General features: G+C 39.1%; 1 protein-coding gene across 5 annotated transcripts in view; it reads left to right on the top strand.

The window, feature by feature from the left end:
- Positions 1-21878, top strand: part of FHAD1 (forkhead associated phosphopeptide binding domain 1) — a 56525-nt gene that overhangs the window by 9232 nt on the left and 25415 nt on the right. For 3 of the 5 annotated variants that reach the window (XM_034753342.1, XM_034753344.1, XM_034753345.1), the window contains exons 5-15: positions 1999-2272; positions 4356-4429; positions 4901-5128; positions 7053-7176; positions 8160-8290; positions 12540-12605; positions 13212-13316; positions 14970-15077; positions 17214-17294; positions 18783-18935; positions 20671-20866. In XM_034753342.1, coding sequence (XP_034609233.1) covers positions 1999-2272; positions 4356-4429; positions 4901-5128; positions 7053-7176; positions 8160-8290; positions 12540-12605; positions 13212-13316; positions 14970-15077; positions 17214-17294; positions 18783-18935; positions 20671-20866 — 1540 coding nt within the window. Of the gene's footprint in view, positions 1-1998; positions 2273-4355; positions 4430-4900; positions 5129-7052; positions 7177-8159; positions 8291-12539; positions 12606-13211; positions 13317-14969; positions 15078-17213; positions 17295-18782; positions 18936-20670; positions 20867-21878 lie in introns of those variants that run through there. The other 2 variants (XM_034753343.1, XM_034753346.1) reach the window with 2 other exon arrangements.

A 21878-nucleotide genomic window follows, 5' to 3' on the forward strand; every position in this document is an offset into this window, starting at 1 on the left:
GAATAAAACAGACAAAATATTGTTTGTTTCCCAAAGTGGTTATATTTTTCCAGCTGCAGGTAGGCCACAATCAAGAGATTGTTTGAGTCCAGCCTCTTTCTTTGCTTGGAAAATCAGCGTATTCCAGTCATGTAGTGCAGACCGGTATCCAAAAAGGATGGTGTTAAAGACTGATGGTTGGCAGAATACTGAAGTCCAGGGAGCAATATTAGCTTTTGCCTGAAAACTTGGGTGGCTCCCTAGAGAGATACCTGGCTTACCCTTTCTGTGGAAGGATACTAGTGTGATATGACCAAAGCACTTGATTTCATGGGCCACACAGCTGATAAGAAACTCAGGCTCTCCCCTTTCCAAATTCTGGGACTTGTCCGGTAGCAAGGGGAGTGTTGTACTGCATGCTTACTGGTTGCCAGTGGGGTCATCCCTTTGTGGAAGGTCCAGCTTCTTCTAGAGATGGGTCAAGTTAGCAGTGTTTAGTGTTGGCTCAGGATTAGGGTTGGGTTCAGGTTTAATGCTGAACCAGGGATATGGTTTGGATAGGATGGGTCATAGCTCACAAGCCTTTGGCAGTTTTCATCAGAATTCATTCACAACCAAACTGGAAACTAGACCTCTCTTGATTTTGGATCTGACCCAAGATTGAAACCACAGGTCAGGTTTGTATTCCAGGGCAGGAATATAAACCCACACCATGAAATTAGAAGGAATTGGAATTCAAAGCTTCAGTTTTGGCTCATCTCTACAACAATTGAAAGGTGCTCTTAACAACAGATGAGCATGCGGTGCCCTACATAATTTCTCTGACATGTAGGGCTATCAGGCTGGAAAATCTCATCTCAAGCCAGGTGTCCTCATGGAGATAGCCTTTGTTTCAGAATACCAAATGACAGATTAAGATAGGGGTTCTCAAACTGAGGGTCATGAACCCTCGGGGGTTGTGAAGTTATTACATGGGGGTCGCGGGCTGTCAGCCTCCGCCTCCAAATTCCGCTTTGCCTCCAGCATTTATAACAGTGTTTAATATAAAAAATTGTGTTTTTAATTTATAAGGGGGGTTGCACTCAGAGGCTTGCTATGTGAAAGGGGTCACCAATACAAAAGTTTGAAAACTACTGAAGAAGATAGTCTCCTGTCCACACCACAGGGTTGTTGCTCACAAACCATTCACTTAATCACTTTATAGTTCCCTTCATTCAGTTACCCCAGGTTACAAACTTTTATTCAGTTTCTCTGAACATGGGTTTCCATCCATTGTCTCAGAGTGAAACTTTGCCAAAATGCCAGGGTTTTGGGTTGAAATCATGCAGACCAATGGTTTCCACATAACTCAACCGCAAGCTCTATGAATACCTAGCCAGATTTGCCTCCAAAGATCCACAAACTTGATATGATTGGTACAAACCAGTATTGTTTGTGTAAAGGAAATTTGTGCTTTGTAATCTACTAGAATTCTTAAATCTTGTCAATAATATAATGGATACAAGAGAACCAGTTTGACTTTTACAAAGCCTTTGGCAAAATTCTGCGCAAGAGTTGATTAAGAAACTCAGACCTCAGCCAGGTAGGCACTTAAGAACATGCCTAACTTTAATCACATGAATAGTTTGATAGACTTCATTTTAGTTGTCATCATAGCAAAGTGTGCCAACGGAGCATCGGAATGAGTTTTACTAGTATGGATGTACAGATATTAACGTATGATCTGGAAAAGAGGTGAATCAAGAGGTGGCAGATTTTATAGATGACAATAGTTTATGTTATCCAAGTTTAGAGATGACTGTGAAGAACTACGGAAAGACCAAACAAAGCTAAGTGATTAGGTAGCATGATGAAAGATGAAATTCAAAGTTGAAAATGGCAAGGTAATGCAGGTTGATTTGAATTTTTCTTCTATTCATACATGTTGCTGCGTTCTGTATTAATATATAACATACACACACTGTAGTAAGTAATTTTTTTCCCATTCTCTGTACAAGATTGCATTTTTTCCTCCTGCAGATGTCTTGCCCACCAATGAAACGTGACATAGCATGGCCGGGGCAGTTGCAGTTAATTTCAGAGACAAAACTTTATACCCCTTCAACAGCTCCTTCTCAGCTTCCCTTCCTCCAGTCTCAGCACCCATCCAGCGTTCACAACAGTTGGATGCATGGAACAAATGGAACTACACCCCATCCACCAAACAGAAAAAGACCTGTGAGTGCTTGGGGGAGAAGTATGACTTCTTCTTTCTCTCCAGATACTTTCAATAGGCCTACTGCAGTCAGACAAGGTATTTCACGGTGCTTTCATTAACCCTTTATATAGCATTGCACAATAGTAAAGTTGATCATGACTTCCATGAAAAATGATGTTTTTTCACACGTATCTACTTGTCAGTCTATAGAAGGATTGTCAGATACTGGGACCAATTGTCCTCTCACACTAGTTTCACAGTGATGTAATTCCACTAACTTTGGTGGAGGTATTTCTGATTTACATTGGCAAGTGACAGGAGAATTAGGCATGCAGACCCAATCCGATGGAGTTGTTGTATTGTCTTCAGTGGGCATTAGATCAGGTTCATATTATAGAATTGCTGTTTGTTAAGCAGTGTATTGATTAGCTCAGCTTTGAGGTGAAATTTGCTTGAACATTTTCGTTATATGTGAAAGTATAACAGTGTTGCAAAAAAAAGCGAACATCATTCTGGGATGTGTTAGCAGGAGTATTGGAAGCAAGACATGAGAAGTTCCGCTCTGCTCCATGCTGATTAGGCCTCAAGTGGAGTATTGTGTCCAATTCTGGGTACCACATTTCAGGAAAGATGAGGACAAATGGGAGAAAGTCCAGAGAAGAGCAACAAAAATGATTAAAGGTTTAGAAAACATGACCTGTGAAGGACAAGTGAAAAAATTAGATTTTTTAGACTGGAAAAGAGAAGACTGAGAGGGAACATGATAACAGTTTTCAAGTACATAAAAGATTGTTGCAAGGAGGAGGGGGAATTATTGTTCTTAATGTCTGAGGATAGGACAAGAAGCAATGGGCTTAAATTGCAGCAAAGGAGGTTTAGGTTTGACATTAGGAAAAACTTCCTAACTGTCAGGGTGGTTAAGCAGTGGAATAAATTGCCTAGGGAGGTTGGGGGATCTCCATCACTGGAGATTTTTAAGAGCAGGTTAGACAAACACCTGTCAGGGATGGCCTAGATAATATTTAGTCCTGCCATGGGGACTCTGGACTAGATGAGCTCTCGAGGTCCCTTCCAGTCCTATGATTCTGTGAAAGTGTAACTTGCTCTGTTACTACTTACTGTGTTTTCCATTGGTGATACATTCAACTGTTACATCTGTTGGTTGGAGTAACTTTGTTTTCTCTTTTGATCTGTGGTTATCAGCTGTTTTCATTGGGAGTGCGTTAAAAATAAAGCCATATCTTGCATATATTTTCTAAGTGTAAAGAACAGGACAATGTCATGGCTAAGGAAAGGTTCTAGAGGTTTAAACCGAAATACAACTGAAAAAGCTGAACTTCATTTTTAACCATAGTTGACATATTATATAAGAATTTGCATGCCAGCAAATTTTAGGGCCATATGATAGGACTTGGGAATGTCCCTAACTCTACCGTAGTCCCTAACACCATAGCATGACATAACTCAAATATTTATTTTTCTTATTCTTGTTTTTATACATATAGTAATATATTTCAATGTGATGATTTGCTGTTTGATCTTTTGTATCTAAATGTTTCAGACAAAAAAGCATTGCTGCACAATCATGCCAGCACAACAGAAAAGCAGTGATTGAGGAAAACACTTAAGCATGTGTTTAACTGAATTTTTAAGTTCATTGAAGTTAATGGGACATAAGCACATGCTCAGAGCTAAGTGTATGCTTAAGTGTTGGACTGAAGCTTAAATGCTTTTCTGAATCGGGGTCAAAATGATCCATATTCTGTATTTCATAATGTTATAGGTTATATAGTCATAGTTATTCATATGCCATATGTCATAACATTATAGCTAGTATATGCATAGTTATTCAATGTTGCATATTCAGAAAAACATGCAGACATTATATCTACGCCTCCACTTGAGGATTTTTATCTTGAAACTATATTATACTTCACTGATTATATAGTTTGTTTATGCCTGTGAATGTCATTTATTATAACATTTTATTATTATTCTGCAATTGCTTGGATAAAGTGCATAGGTACTAAAATGATGGTTGCTTTGGAAATGCTTGTAGACAAACTAGGGAGATAAAGATGCATTCATCCTAATCAGAACAGGCTCTTGTGTTGAATTTCTGTGCAAGTCATTAGAAGCCCCTTTTATTTTTTATATTCAATCTTGACAAATGTACCAGGAAATGGACAATCTGGAGCAAGTGGAGTTCCATTATCAGGAAGTCATCATATGGATTTACTTCTTCAGGAAAAGGTGATGTATGAATGTGACATGGAGGTAGATCACAGAAACATTGTTTATATCAACAGGAATATATTGAAAGCAGATAGAGGGATTGGTAGGCAAACAAAGCAGAAATGCTATACAAATAGGGTCTTTAAATGACTAATAGTAAAATTCCCTTCACCCACATCACTGTAGAGTAACTGATTTTGAATGGGACTACACACGAGTGAAAATTACTATATGGACAAAGGAATGAGATGTCTTGGAGCTAGTGAATTTCAGGGTGAGGAAATGTAAGATAGCAAATGTGAGTATCTGAAATTCTGTTTTAAAGTTGTTGGACTACCACTATATTTTAATAATACTAGAATGAGCAAGTGTAGCATTTTGGAGACAGAAAATTTATCATAAAATAAAATAATTTGAAAGCCTTTTTTGGAACAGGCGCGATGTTGTATCCCCATTTGTGTATAATATTTAAATTTATTCTGCATGTAGGATGAAATAATTCTGAAAATGAAAGATGAAATCAGTCATCTCTTGGGTTTTGAAAGTGAGTCAAAACATAAAGATACAGTGATAGCCAATCTTCAGGATGAAATTGCAGTGATGACAAAGAAGATGGCTCAGGCTGCTAGGAATGATGTCAAGTTTACTCAAAAACTACTGACCTTTGAGCGAGATATTGAAGCAAAGACGGAGGAGATTAAAGCCTTGAAAGAGCAGGTATTGAACTCTTAAAGGGACACTGTCAGCTTTAATCAGACTCCTCTGTGAATTTTTATTTTTTTTAACGAACAATTGTTGCTAGAAACAAAAGAGCTTAGAGGAGAAAAAGGGGTTGTTGTTTTTTTCAGTTTGTTCACCTCTTTGACAACCCTTTGTATATATACACTTTATAGACAGCTTCCCTATTTGTTTGTGTGTGTCTTTCATACAGCAACAGGAGAGAGAAAACATTTTTAAAATATGGAACTCTGATTGAAAAGCTATATAAATTGGGAGGGTGACTGGAAGGCATGTATAATATCTGAAACTACTTTTAACACATTTTTATGTTGACTATATTTCAAGTTGACAGTGTCCCTTTTAAGATCTGTGGTCATGTGAATGCACACAGTGATAAAGAGCAAGAAAGGAGCAATACTTAAAATCTGATACATATTGCTATACAAAGCGTTGGTGGTCGTTTTCCATGAGTTGTCAGCAGTTCTGGTTTTGTATTATGTTGAAGACGATATATTGCAGGTAGAGCTGCACACTCCCGCAGTGGACTCCTTCAAACTACTTATCCCCTCCGAATTAGGCTCATGAAACCAATAATTTTAACAATGGGAAATTTATATTTTGTCCCTTATTATCTCTTTGGCCATGATATGAAAAAGTAGACTGCAAAGTTTCATCTTCACTCATGACAGCCAGGAAGTAATGTGTCTGATCTTTATTTGCATTAGAAAATGCAAATGCCTTCAAGTGCTTTCAGTAAGTTATCATCTGAAATATTTGTTCTTGACAATTAGCTGAAGACTCTAGAAAACAACACATAAACCAATGACCTTGAAATACTAGCCTTACTCCTCCTGTTGCTATAAGTTGGCTCATGATATATAAATCCTTTTGACTTACTCATGCAAGCATCCATGGGGCTGCTCCTGTGAGTTAGCTGAGAAGGATCTGTGGTTTGTTTGTTTTTCTGAATGTTTGACTGCTGGAATATTTCAGTAGCAGAGAGACTATTTGACTTTTGTTTGTGCTTAGAGTAATCATGGCTGAACCCTGTTCAGTTTGGATAAACTCTCAGGTTTGAATATTTGTCTAAACTATTCAAACCACTCAGGTCCGCAGAATTGGGATGGAGATCTTGGAAAACAAGTTCACAAATGAAGGTTTTCATGCATTTTTCCCAGTTGGAAATATCAAGTCAAGTTTATTAATAGCAACTTAGCCATTGTTCAATGCACAAAAAATAAAATGTATTACAATATATATCCAGAATTATATTTAAAATGTATGTACAAACAAATTAAAAAGAACAAAAAACAATTAAACCATATATAATCACCGTTCCACTTGCCTTTTCCTTATTCTAATGGCTGACCATGCAAATAGGGCAACTGCTTGAATCACAGATACACTGTCAGTTCCTAACAAATACTCTGTTTTCTAGAAACAGGCATCTGGGACAAAAACACAGAAAGCCATTTTGACCTCAAGTGGCAGTACAAATTACAAAATCATAAGTAATGGGGTAGGTCTTCCATCTACCCAAAGCCCCATGGACAGAAGTGATTACATTTCTCAGTGCCGTATATCAGACTTTTAAGTTAGCCATCTGCATAGATTGAAAACAGAGAGCTGTAAAGGCCCTCCTTAACTTGCTATTGGACAGACTGTCTAAATATCTGGCATATCCATGGAGTTGGAAATGTAGCAAGAACACTTTTCTCATAGCAGCTTTTCATCACGACTGAATTGGGAAGTATAGACATGAGTGTATTTGACTAATTTAAACAAAAAGCCATTTAACCTATTTCAAATCTCAAAACAAGTTTGGTTCAAATGTAGAACAAAGATAGAGTTTGTTTGGCCTCTGCTGGTTCGCCCTATTTAAGGTGACCAATCATTTATTTTCTTTGCATATCTTTTGTAGATCAGCAATCTGCAGAGAGATTCGAGCCAAGTCTTGTGCCATTCCCTCTCCGAAAGAGACTTAGAAATTGCAAACTTGAAAAAAGAGGGTGAGAAGTTAAGGAGGAATCAAGCTCTAACTACAGGTATATTTCCTCTGGCATCTCAGGTAGTGTACTTTAACATGCAGTTTTTAGGGCTAGGATCACAGTTAATATAGTTTAGCAATGAAAATGTATACTTGACAACTTTTCTGGCCAGAAATTATTTTTAGTGGCTTTGAGGATCTTCTAAAATTGTTCATCTCTTTTTTCTATTTCATTTTAACCTCTTTGAGGCTTACAGCTTTCTTCTGACAGAAGAACTAGTAGAGTAGAAATAAGGAACTTTGGGAACTAAACCTGGGTGAGTTGTGGGACAGATGGTTTATTTAAAAAAAAAAAAAAAGGAAAGGAAAGGAAAAAAGAACCCTGGAATATAAGGAACTGTTAGTCACTGTAGATCAACCCCTCGGCTGTGTAATCAGTATAGCTCCACTAACTTCAGGGACACTGTGCTGATTTATGCCTACTGAGGATACGGCCTCCTGTGTCCAGTGCTCTGAACATCTTTCAAGGGCTTTGTCTCAGAGTGCAAACCATTTTCCAATTTCCAGCCTTCCTTTATATAATGCTTTAATAGTCAAAACGACTTTAATATTTACACAAAATACTCAGTGTTTTTATTTAACCAGTAGCTAACAATACACTCCCGTTAGCGAAATCATTTCACTCCATCTCAGTTTTCCAAAAGCAAACAGACTATGTTACATTGACTTACACCAGTCCACAGACAATTATCAAAGTTTCAGACCTAAACATAGTTTTTTCAAGAAAAACTGAGCTGTTAGAGAATTGTTCTTGCCCAAAGGAGCGTATTCTCCAAAGCATTGAATTCCTTGGGACTAATGGTCACTAAATAACTCCCAGAGTGTATGGACTAAATTTGGATCTGCTTTCAAAACCAGATATTGTTAATATATGATAACTATTTTTTCTTCTTTGGTGTTTATATGATGAGGTTATTGTTTAGCAGGTTTTCGTAACTGAAATGCCGTTGTTTTCTTTGACCTAAATTCTGTTCTTCGCAGGACTGGTGACCAGTTTGCAAAGAGACATTTCAGCAAAGGAGCAGAGAATACTGCAACTCAAACTGAATGCAGATAAACTGAAGAAGGAAAACAGGGAGAAGGATAATCAGCTTGCAGTCATTTCTGCCAAGGTTGACACCCATGCTTATGTGCACTGTTATTTACTATACTACAAAGGGTTTAGTAAAATAACAACAACAAAATGGCCCCAGTTCAACAACTCCAGTGATTTCACCAGAGTTATACCAGAGCCAAATTTGGGCCAATAGCTATAGTTTCTGTATTTGTACTGTAGTTTCGTACTAGGCAAGAACTAAGAGTCAGGAAATGGGGTATGTCCTGCCCACCCAGGACCCTAGGCACATACTTGGGTGGTCGCAACCCATTTTGCTATGGCTTCACTGCTATTGTTACTTGAGCTACCTTTGATTTAGCTAGATTAAAGCTAGCTCAGGTATGTCTACATAGTCTCAATCACACCACCTGATTTCAGTGTTGACATACCAGTGTCTCATCCTTTTATGCCACACTCCAATTTTGCCTCTGCAGTTTCTGTATCCATCTCAAATTTAATTCTGCTGTTCATGTGGACGTGATTCAGGATTTTTGTGTGGCTCTGGCACATTGAAATCCCACTTGCCCTGCATGGCGAATTCCACTGAATAGCACTGAGTTCCTGTTAAAAGTACTCTCCCTTACTGCAAGGCAGGTGAAAAACTCAGGCACTAGCCTATATGTATTTTTTTTTATCCTCCTCCTTCCAATTTTAGCAACAGTGCTTTATTTCAAACAAGTGAAAATCCTTTTCATAGTCAGCATGGTCATTCTCTTCGGGTTCCATGAACCTCTCCAAGAGCCTTTCAAAGAAAGCATGTCTAAAGGAAGGCTCCCCAAAACCCAGTGTATAAGCTTGTGTTTGCTCACTCTGTTTGCTGTGCTATTCTGACTGCTCTGCTGTTAGGTTGTGGCCATATTAGAGTAACGACAACACAACTATCCGTTCACCAGAGACAATGTGCCAAATTCAAAATGTTGCTGGCCCCCCACTTAATGCTATTGCTGCCTGTCTCCAAATCCAGTGGGAGCAGCCACTGATCTTCCTGGTACAAGACTGCAAGAGAGCCATCCTGCATGCTCTGTTCCCTGAAGAGCAAATCAACTGCTCAGCGATCTTCCTAGTTCAGCCTGAGAGAAGAGCTCTGTGGTTTCTCCAGCCGCCTAAGAGGGATAGCATATTCCCTGCCAGGCTGGACACCCTATCAGGAAGCCATGGGGCGGGAAGAAAAGCCCAAGCAGGAGGGAGTAGATTTATTTGTGCATGTGAGCACGCTTGTGTGCCGACCACGAGGAAAGCAAAATCAAACCACTTTGTCAAAATGTGGTGCCTCCTTTTGGTGGTGGAATTGGAGAATTCTGGGATGTGACCAGAGCTTGGGATTTAGGTGGACTTTGGGAGAGTACTACTACCTTTTGGTGGTGATGGTTGTTTAATCTGACCCTTCTCCGAGAGTTCATCTGGCTGCTGTCTCAGCTTTTCATCACAGAGCTGCTTCTTCATCATCATCATCTGGTGTCTGATACTTCCTCAAAGGGCTACTGTATAGGTATCCTCCAGCAGGAGAAATTCTCCCTCTCTCAGAGGGCCTGAATTTGATCCTCATCCAACTCTGGGATCCTATGTTTGAGCCCCTATAAATGGAGCTCATCACCTGTTCTCCCTTAGTGAGTGTTTTTTGTTTTTGTTGTTTGTTTGGTGTTTCCAATTTGATCCAACTCAGATAGAAGTCAATGGAAAGCTGAGCCACATTGCTCAGGTATTACAGTGATGAGGGCCAGGTATGTACCTAGCTAGGTTCATTTGTAAAACCAGCAAGTTGCAAGGTGTTTTTATGGATCCCTCTTTTTCAGAGTTCCCGGTTTCCAGCTGTGAATTTTCCTAGACCTTCTCCCTCTGTGGGGTGTGGTGCCATTTCTATTAATCATCTCCTCTGTTTGCTTGTCCAAAACACTTGCATCAGGTTATTTTCAAACCGGGGTTTTCTACTTCTGAGATCCAATCATTGCTCTGTCCCACAGCCAAGCCCACTTCTGATTGTCTTCAATTCTGTTCTTTAAGAAAGCTGCTGTGTGGCTTTTCCTAACCATGTCCTGTACATTTACAAAGATGCTACTCTCAAGCTGTGGTTATACTTCTTGCAAAACAGCTCAATCAAATCAAATTTAGAGCAGATGCTTGATTTTGGTCAGGCTGCATTACAGAATATTGTAACCTAAAACCACACTATTACTTTGTAGTTCCCAAGCAGTGAGAGGAGACCTCAAAAACCAGGCATACCGGATTTTTGTGACCCAAGAAATGTTCACCGAATCCCCACTCGTCCGTCCACGTCCCCTTCATTTCAGATCTTTCCCCTTTAACGTCACACTGAATTGGCTGAAACACAGCAGGGATGAGTTGTGCAATATGCATATTTCTAGAAGAGAAGGAGCAATCAGTGGTGCATGAGAGTGTACTGTTGAGAGTTTGAATGCTGGGGTTTTCCGGAGTACCACAGTGGCATACTTGTAGAATTTCTAAGGAGCAGACAGCTGTAACAGCAAAATACCAATTCACTATAAGTAACCCAGTTTTCTTGCCTGTAAATGAAGAAATGTATTTCCTTTCCTTTCCTTCTGAGTTAGATTTTTGGATCCGTTTATTCAATTTTAACTTGCAAGGCACAAAGTAGCTGATGGTTGGAGGCATATGACTCAAGGGTTCATTGTGAGAACATCTGAAGTTCTTAAAAATAGCTAGCTCCTAAGTTCCCTGTGACTCAATGTGGATACAGTTCCATCACCGAACACAGGAGTTGATGTGCTTAGCAGTTTACAGGAGTCACCCGGCTCCTCTCAGGATCAGCTCTCTATGATTCTGTGTAGCACTACAGAAGGCAGGGATCTTTCATCTCATACAAACTCCACTGCACAAATTCAACACTTCCTTCAAGATGATGGCATTATAGGGCTGACCCTGCAGGCCATGTTGTGTGAGGTGTTCTTTTCAAACCAGTGAGATTAGTGATGAGACGAAGGGGCTGCAGGATAGAGCTCTAGGGATTGTGAAAAACAAATAGTTGCAAAATGGTGCACTAAATGCAGCCTGTGTTGTGATGTATAGCACTTTATCACCATCCATGTTATCCCCTCAAGTTAATCCTGATAGCAATGTGGATAGAGCCGGGTGATTTTTATTTTTTTTTTTTGGGGGGGGGGGGGGGGGGGGGGGCAAACAGTTTATTTATGAAAAATGCAATTTTGGGTGAGTCAAAACTGTTCACCAAATTGGGTCACATTCAGCTAATAGTTTTGACTGCAAAAAAAAAAAAATGGGGAGAAAATTCTTAAACAGTCAAAGACTTTTTGTTTCAAAACAACTTTGTTTCAAAATGTAGCTCAATTTCACTAAAACAAACGGGTTAAAAGCACTTGAAAACTAAGTAAAATTTTTTGCTTTACCCAAAATGAATTTTTTTTGTTTTTCATTTCAACAAGAAAAACCAAAAAATTGTCATTTCATGTTGACCTGACACAAATGTTGTTTGGGATTTTTTGGTTTGCCTGTCGAACTAAAAAATCAAGTATTCACCCAGCTCTAGTGGGGGTGGGGAGACTGTAATATCTTTTACCAGGCGAGGAGGCATATGCGTATATGCAGGAAACATAGAGTCCTTACATATAGCCCCATCCCAGAACTTCCCTCCATCATTTCCCTTGTTGAGGGGCTTTCAGAGAAGCCTCTTCATGAGTTCTGGAAAGAGCCAGAGTCAGGACATACAACTTTCACACTGCACTACCCTATGTCCAGGGGCTTTCTGATGTGTGTCTGTATACACATCAGTCAGAATCTGGCTTATTATCTGAACTTCTGATAACATTTGGTCCTATAAATATAACCAGTTTCTCTAGGCTCAGAATACTATCTCACAACATACATGTGTTGTTTCATGTATTTGTTTTAAAATTTCTGTTTAATACTAGTTCCGATCATCTTGTATGTTTCAAAAAATTCTTCTATTCCTTTCTTCCTTACCTCTGCATTTTCAATAGCACTCTTTTTCTAAAGCATGAGGGGTTTGTCTTACGTAGCTTTGTTAACTCTTAATTGTCTTTCTGTTTTTCTTTTCTAAAGCAGGGAATGCTTTTCTAAAAGTCCAATCCTGAAAGATGCTGAGCGCCCCTTCTCTCATTTCCTTTATTGTGAGTTGAGGACGCTCAGCAACTTGTGGTATTGGGCCTTTACTGTGGTGCCATACTATTCTGGTGTGTGCTCAGCATAATATAAAAATGATCATATCTTCCTTGCTTGATGATTTTTTCCTTGGTTGCTGTTCATTCCAGTGTTCTAGAATTAAAGAGGAAATGAAGCATGAATTCAGAGAGAGAGAAGTAATTACATACCAAAATGTGAGTTAGTTTTCAGTTGCCTGGGTTGTTTTAGCATATAGGCAAGCAGCAAATTGAAACTCTGCGTCCCTAAGAGAATAATTAACTAGACTTGTTAAGAATTGTATTTATAATCCGGTTCTTGTCATGGAAAGGGATGCAACTGCATAACAGCTTGGAGAAATGTTGACTCCTGGAAATATTTTAATAGCAGTTTTCTATGAAGTGGAATTCTGTTTGAAATAAGATTTAAACTGCAGTTGGCAATCACTATATTGATTAGTAAATGTATTTTTTTTTCATTTATTTGGAGTTTAGAGCAAAGCATCAGAGGTAAATGAAAACATAAACCTGTCTGTTTTGTACTGTACATGAAACATTATAAGCTAATGATTAGTTTCACCCAGCTCTGTAAATCCAGTATCTTTAAAATGATAGATAGGACAAATGTATTATTAGTTAAAGGTTTAGGATATGCAATAACTGAATTACTCAGATTGTTTAATAAAACAAAAAAGGTCTTGAAGTTAATGTAATGAAACTAGGTTGTTTATTGAAATATAATCTCAGTAATTGGGTGACTTACTATTTTGTGTGGTTGATTCCATTTTATTGGGACTTTTACAGCGCATTGGAGAGCTGGAGCTGCAAGTGAAGAGGCTGCAGGGAGAAATGCAGAAGAACTGCACCGAACAGGAAATCATAACAAATAGGCTTGCAGAAAAAACAAAGGTAAATTTCCATTCTGCCTGCTAGCTTCTCTCTCATGAGGTACACTCCTGAAAAGGAAATTATAATTTTGAATAAAAGGAAAGTGTGAAACTCTAGGCAAATACAGTCTTGAGATTGGGAATGGATTCCCTGACTCCACTGTGGTGGTAAGTACCATAGCACAGTTCCTGTTCTGACTTTGGGCTATGCAGTTTCTTGTTTATTTGTGAGTGACATGTCCACTTTCCCCCTTTCACGTTCCTTTGTGGAGACCCACTGATTAGGACTCATCCCAGCACACATACAAGGGTGGATGCCCCCCAAGGAAATTCTTTGCTGCTTTGCCCAACCTTGCTGCAGCATTTTTCCTGCTTTTGTTCCTAATGTGTCAGCAGAGGCCGGCTCAGGATTTGGGCTAGCCTGTGCAGCACATGTCCAGGTACTCTGCTTGCAGCTGTGTTGTTTTTTTCTTCTTGAAATAGCTATTTCATTTTATTTTTTATTTTTAGAATGAAAATAAAATTAAGATAAAATGTTTTTATGGTATTTCTGCTACGTGATATTCTCCATTACAAAGGATTCTAAATTTACTCTTCTCTCCTTTACACTTCCTTGCTGTTTCTTGGGTGGTGTGTTGGTATAGTCCCCTATATCATCTCAGTTTTCTTTCTTCTACAGCTCTGTTGATAACACTTTCCTTTTCCAAAGCATTGTTGTGCGACTGAGGCAGCAACTTGTGGAGTCAGATAAGCAGAGACCCATTCTGATGTTCCTGAGTATAATTCTGCTCCCTTGAAAGGCCCATTAATGTGTTTATAGGACTATTGCCTAGATTTTTATTTCTTTGATCTCACTGCTTGCTCTGCAATAAAGAATTCTTACTTTCCATGAATGGGATAGAATTCTGGTGTCTAGCAGTGGTTTCCAACTTTGTTACCTTCAATTCAGTGGATGTTAATTGTAACTGTACTTTGTTCCAAGATCATCAGCTTAAACCACATGCACAGCCCTTAGCACCAAGAAAACAGATATCTACCACCTGACCTAAAAAATGACATTTTCTGTTAATTGGCCATAGTAGTATTAGAACACTGAACATATTTGCTGGCCAGCCACTAGAGGGTATGATAATCACAAACTAGCAGGTACATGAATAGGTCTGATTACATTCAGTAGAGGAAAGACATGCGTGCGCACACACCCTACCTGGTACATTACACATGCATGGAGAATTAGATATGTCCTTTGAGACTGATCAGGTATACTGGTACTGTCGAGAATCAAAGGAGTTGTCTATATATTACTCATAAATCAGGGAGCCTACTGGAATCCTTTCTTTATAGATTGGCTGTAGAATGGAGCACATTCAGTGACTCTCTTATCTTGTGCAAGAGGAGACCCAAAAAGCTCCAGTACCAGTGACTTAATTTAAAACCATGGGCAGCGTGGCTAGAATTATATGACTGATGAGCTACTGATGACCTATAGCTAGGATGTTAAACAGCTTAAGTACCCAGCACTGCAAATTAAAAAAAAAAAGTGACATTGCATGACCCAAAGTTCTATGTGGACTCTACTGTTTTTAATAAGATTTCCGTAGGAAATAGTGATAGATCTGCTTATGGCATTATTATATGGTAGCCCTTTGATATTCAAGTGCTTTCATTGTTTCAGGCTCAAGAGGAACTGAAAAAAGAATGTGAAAGGAAATGTCTGCAGTTACAAGAGATGGGGCGCAGAGAAGGCCTCATTAAAGCTGACTTGGAACAGGCAAAAGCTCAGGTAGGAGTTGCTGAAAAGAAAATTACTCTGTGCTCTGCATTGTAGCTAACAATAGGAGCGTTTCTGTAGGAAAAAATGATTTGTAACAGCCATAAAAGCTAGTGAAAGCCAGAGTGCCACAGAGGAAGTATAAATCTGGAGCACAGAACTCTGTGGTTGCTACATTGATAATTCCAAATTGTGTGTATCATGGCTACAGGGTGTGTTTCCATATCTCATTTACAGATGGCTAGTGTTTTATGATGCATAGGCATTTTATGTTCCTTCTTCTTTCTGTTGTCCTCTCCATCACCCAGTCTCTATATAAATCATCCACAACTGCTGCCTGACTCACTTCAAGGAAAAACAAGCCCCTTTGTAAAATACTTTTGTTTAAGTATCTACTCTGGTGCAATTACAAATCCTTTAAATGTTTAATGTACTAGTTTAGGGCCCTCTCCTTACAGAACAGAGCCAGCTACCACCATCTTTAAACAAGATTGTTGCTAGCAGGATTCAGCAAAGTTTCCTGTCTGATATGGACAAAGATATATTTTTGGTCTGACAATCCTATTAGAACAGTGTTATAAAACTATTCAATCATCTCACTCCCATCTTCCTCAGTGGCCTATAGCCCAAGGTTGTTAGCAAGGTTCTCGGCAAAGAAATCCTGTTCACCTTGGTCAGAGAAACTCTGCTATAGCGTTAACTTTTTGAACAGGTTTATGCTAATTAGCCATTACTTTTGTGACTAGTGGAGCAAAGGGTAAATATCAGGCCCCTAATAACAGCTACTTCACTGGGAAGTCCTGCCAGTGTCTAACAGGAACCCACACAATTGTCACAGATTACAAACTCCTTGTCCCAGGAGTGCGTGTGTTTGTAGATGTGTTAGATGAGAGACTGGGTAATGTTTTGTCACAGCCAAGGGAAGAGACAAATACCACCTGCCAAACAAAGTTATGTTAAGCTCACTTCACTCGAAATGTTTATAATTTGTTTCTGAAAAATACACAGTGGGTGGCATTTTCAACAGCCTTCGGTGCCGGCAATGGGAATTTTACTTTAGAAAATCGCACCCAGACCATACAGCCTAACAACCTGTTCTAGTCTAGCAATCTGTCTGGTTTGTGTAATTTGAAATGCTAGCAGGGCCGGGAGTTAAGACCTTGTAGAGGGATCTTTGGGAAATTGTTTAAATATCTAACGTGTGATGCAATCTGGTGCCTTTGCTCTCCAGAAACATTTTTATGAGTTTCACAGATAAATCATCTCTGACAGAGGTGCTTTAGTAGTATCCAGAGAGGTGACTCAATCAGAGGCAGAGAACTCAGTTCAATCTTCCCTTCGGATTGGGGCAGGAATGTTAACGAGGCTACTAAGAGCCCCATCTAGCACTTGACCTTTACCACATCTGTTACTGTGGGCCCAATCCTGCTCACAGTAAAATTAATTTCAAAACTTGCATTGACTCTAATGGGAGCAGATTTGGACATCAGCTTTCCAGTGTAGTTCCTCAGTGGATCCTTTTGTTTGTGTGTTTACTACTTATGTAGTTAAATTCTTTCTTCTTCTGTTTTGTATTTTGTTTGTTGTCTTTGCTTAGGAATTATTATAGGGATCCTCATTCTGTTTTTTAAATGTATTTATGTTTTTATTTTTATGCACCCTTTCTTCACGTTCCTTCCAACATACTGTACTTACAAAAGATGGCATTCCTTTTTCAAGAATCATTTTTAATTCACTGACAATGATTTAACAATCCCCCTGGTGTCTCACTGTTTATTATACCCTTTAACTTAGTAGACAACATGAATAATATTATTAACTACAGGGTTATGCTATCAATGTGGTGTAAACGTAGAGTTTAGTAGTAGTGTTTGTTGAGGACTATTGTGAGATGAATTTATAGCCTAAGGCAAGGGCAAGCGTGGTCACTGGGCTCCAAGGTCAATGATCAAAGAATACCCTCAAAATTAATTCAAAATTTCTATTCCTGCCCTCTATAATTACTGAAAATTTTCATAGAACAACATAATTATTAAACTGGTGTGCCCTCCTAATTGACTTTTCAGGACTAGCGCAGACTAGCCAAATGGAGTTTCTGTTGACTCTAGCTGTTAGTGATTTTGTTTACTTTATCAACCTCTGCTTTAGCTGGAGTGTTTCAAAAGGCAAATGATTGAAATCGTCTATTCACAAGAAGCAGAAATTCCAGAGACTGTAACAAATCAACAGGTTAGTTCAGGTGACAGCAAATACAACTTCTTGGTGCTTTTACATTTTGTGGGCTTCTGATACTGAGGGAGCAGATCTTTTTGATTGTGTTTGTTTACACACATTTATCTTGTTGGCCCCCATTCCCAATGATACAGACTCATTTTACCAATTGAAAAACAGAGGTAATTTTGTAATGTCTCTGTACCCATCCCAGACTGCTGGAATGTTTTCCATGCAGACAAGGTGCTGCAGACACCTTATACAAGGTGACATATGACGCTGGTCCAAAAGATGCTCATGAGTACAGAGCTAAGGTACCTTAATGGAGAATTTTGGAGCAGGGAGGTGGGGAGAGAGGTGAGTCGAATACGATATGGATAAATTGTACAGTCCTGGTAAATGGATCTGGTGTTATATCTGAGTCTTATTTCACTGGAATACCAATTAAGAAAAGAGGGAGCTCGTCTTTTAAAAAAATTGTTAAATTCAAATGTTTTACTGCTCCAGGAGTTGGCTTTCTGCCTTCTACCACTTTCTTCATCTAGGTTCAGGAAACCATCTCAGTTAAACACTTGAGTAAGATGTAGTTTAAGATATAATGATTTACTGATTTCACTTGAAAAACCAACAATATCTAACATTGTTGTATTTAAGAAGAAATGTGATCATTTCCCCCTCCAAATCTGGGGCTGAGCAAGTATGCTTTAATAGGAAAACACACTTCAGGAAAGTCAGGGTGGGTAACATTTTACACCAAATTATAGTTTGAATCCTAGATTTCCAAGACTCTGAAAGTTTGCCCATGACCTGGGGAAAGGCTCATTTTCTCTTTCATTTCAGTCAGCAGGATCTGCCGCTGACACTTACTGCATGGAAGTTCTACAAAATGGAGATGATTTGGGTTGCACATTAGAGACATCTTGATCCTGCACGGTGCTGAGTGCTCTGGCCCTGATGCAGCAAAGCACTTAAGCACCTATTTAAATTGAAGCATCCATTGAAGTCAATACTGAGCAGCATACAGATTTGGCAGATAACTACTTTAAAACTACTCAGTTTGCATGCGGCAATCCTGAGTGTGTGTGTGCGTGCGTGTGCTTGCACACATGTTCTTTCATATGCGCGTGAAAATTATTTCAGAGCACAAAATGTGCATGTGCATTGAGAAGCTGTTTTTGAAAATTGGCCCCTTGATGGTGGGATATTCCTTAAACCAACTCATAAAAATTAATTTCTTGGGCCTAGACCCTTAAAGTTATTTAGGATACTCCAAGGTATTTTCCCAGAAGTCAATGGGAGTTAGGCACCTAATATCTTTGAGGATCTGGGCCTTAGTGATTAGTAAAGCACTAAACTATTGTAGTCAATTATTTTACACTGAAATAATAATTGTTGTGAAAAATGTAAGCTTACGTTTACTAAGCCATTCTTTTCAAGTGAAAATGGGAATGTCTTCCATTTTTGTGTGCATTTATTTCTTCTTCTGCCTTCATACCCTTTTGTCAGTTAATGGAAAAGATAAGACAGATCACTGATGAAAACCTGCAGATTCATGAAGAGGAGAAGTTATTACAGGAGGAAATCATTTCGAAGGACTCTGAAGAGAAGGAAGTATCTGAAAGTGTTGAGGTGTTGAAGAAATCATTGGATGAATTCCAGGTCACTTGTTTAAGTGCTTTTTATATACTGAAAGTGAATTAGAAGATAATTCAGATATATGGGGGGAGGGATAGCTCAGTGGTTTGAGCATTGGCCTGCTAAACCCAGCATTGTGAGTTCAATCCTTAAGGGGGCCATTTAGGGATCTGGGGCAAAAATCTGTCTGGGGATTGGTCCTGCTTTAAGCAGGGGGTTGGACTAGATGACCTCCTGAGGTCCCTTCCAACCCTGGTAGTCTATGACTCTATGATTGCACACGATTGTCCTAAACACAGACTTAATTTAGATGTTTAACCAGAGAAAAGATCTACTGCAGATGGTACTCAAGAGATGTGTTCCTGCTCTACAAATCAGTGGCAACGCTTTGTTGTTGTTACAGCTGGACGGAAATATTTGGATGAAACATTTTCCCATCACAAAATGCCGATTAGTCGAAAGTTTGCCTACCTGCCCATCTCCCCTGTTCCTCAGCAGTTTGCCTGATGGGGAGCTTGGGCGCTGGGACTCCCCAGGCTCCTAGCCTCCTTGGTAGCCTGCGTGGTAAGCTGCTGCAGAGTTGGAACTCCCAGGACTTCCAGGCTCCTCCCCATCTCACCCGGTGGGCTGCCAAGGACCTGGGGTTCCCTGGGCTTCCTGTCTGCCAGGCAGGCTGCTGTGAGCCTGGGAGCCCCAGATATTTAGAACTGCACACAACAAAATCATGGTAATTGCATGTACATATGCAAGTTAGACCTCTGGTTGGCCGTTTGAATACAAAAGTTATGTGGAACTCTAAAAAAAGATGCAGTTCTTTATTTTATTATTTTTAATCTTCCAAGTTAGGCTCTTTAGTGCATCACTGAGGTGTGAAGAATATGATCCATTGTCCATTTGATCTGAACAAACTTTACTGTTAATGTGAAAACCCCATTTTTTGGCCATGCAGACTGCTCAGCAAAATGTATTTATTGAAACTGGAGCAAAGATGACAGATAAAAGTTGTCGACTGGGATTTTCAAAGGAGCTCAAGGAAGTTGGGCACCCAGCTACCAGTGACTTTCAGTGCTAGATGCAAGACTCCTGAGGATACAGTATATTCTTGATTTGGCCTAGATAATTTTTCTAGTATATGGGAGTGGAAAACCACATAATTTTGCTTTTTCAAATTGTCTTGAAATAACTATAGTTATTTCCGATCCTATTGCGGAATGTGTGCTTGATTGACTTTACATTTTAAATAGTATTTGAGTGTGTGTGTGTGTGTGTGTGTGTGTGTGTGTGTGTGTGTGTGTGTGTGTGTGTGTAAAAGTAAAGATACTCTACCTGAAAACAGGTTTGTGGCTGAGGCCCCTAAAAATTACTAGGGGTAATAGTACCAGAGATACAAATATGTTTTACTGTGGAGCACTAACTATTCCCCATCACAGAAGTATCAAAAGTTGTCTGAAATGTGGATCGAAACCCAATTGAGTTCAGAAGACAATGGAAATGGCCATTGCAGGATAGGGCCTGCTATGCATCACAGTACACATGCAGTATCTGATGGAGTGAACAAAGTTGCATTACATCCTGCAGAAACCACTTTCCTGAAAGTTGTTGCAATAAATAAATAGGCATCTTTAAAACAGAGCATGATTGTCGTAGTGATAATACAGTGTATTTTGTTGTAAAGGGTTTATTGTATTAACTGTTGTGTTAAGACACAAATGACCCATAATCATGAGGTTTGGATTGTTTGTTATTAATTCTCTTTCAGGCTTTCTTAAAGACCTCCTATTGCAGCAGTAGCTTGAAAAGAGAGATTTGTAACCTTCAAGCTCTGTGCATTGACCCCTCTGTCTTGTGGATCCACACACCAATAGTTGAAATTCTAAGCAGTTTACTCTCATGGGTAGAAGCAGTGGAGCAGCTCCTTCAGGATGTGGGCATTGACATGTCTTGCTCTGACAAAGGTTCTTGGTTTTCTTTTTCTTACGTGATGTGTAAAATTTTTCCTATATACTAAGCATGAGAGTTCAAAATGCAGCTTAAAATACTGTCACGTATTAATCTTAGGCCCAGTATTTCACAATAACTAAGGCTGGGTTTAGCAACTACAGTGTCTTAGAAGATAGAGTCATCTGGGGACATCTGGAGAGCAGCAGAAAGCAAGAGGAATTGAATAGACAAACAAAACAAGGAGGAACACGTTGTGAACAAAACCACTGCAGATAGTTCTGACACTAGACTTGCCAGCTCTCCTTTTAGTATTTGTAGCTGGGATTTTCAGAAGAGCTTAATGGAGCTAGGTGCTCATCTCCTATTGAAATAGCTTCCTTATTCTCCTGTGCCGACACTATTTTGAACAAGTTTGCAGACCTGCAGCATTGTAAATCATCATTAAAGCCCATGATGGTTATGGCAAAAATATAGGATGTCATGGCAAAAAAGACAGAAGTTGTCGTTTTCGTATTTAGCAAAAAAGAAGAAAGCAATGGGATACAATATTTTAAAGTTGTTTATTTAGGGAAACTGAGAACAATCTATTAAATATCCTTAATTTTACAAATAAAATATTTAACTAATAGTTGCAATGCATCTTAAAACCTACACTCCATTCCCCCGGACTTTATATAAAGTCAAATGCGTAAAAATTCATGGAGAAGTCTTGCTCAATAGTAGGTAATTCAGGGTAATAAAGATCATTTTTACAAGAAAAACCTAAAAGGCAGTTATTGTCCTTCAAGTCATGTCTGTGACAAAACTAACATTTCAATCATTATTAATCCCTCTTTAAAATACTCATATGTATGGGCTTCCAGTTTCTTAGACCCTGTTAGTAGAGACGGTTCCAAACCAAAACCCCAGCCGTGAACATCTCCAAATTTGGAGAAGTTTGAATCTGGGTCCAAAGCTGTGTGTGAATTGCATGGCTGGTCACTATCTTTATCATGGCCCAAACCAAAACCCCAGCTCCTGACATTC

This window comes from Trachemys scripta, chromosome 19, assembly GCF_013100865.1.
Source record: "Trachemys scripta elegans isolate TJP31775 chromosome 19, CAS_Tse_1.0, whole genome shotgun sequence".
Classification (NCBI taxonomy): Eukaryota; Metazoa; Chordata; order Testudines; family Emydidae; genus Trachemys; species Trachemys scripta.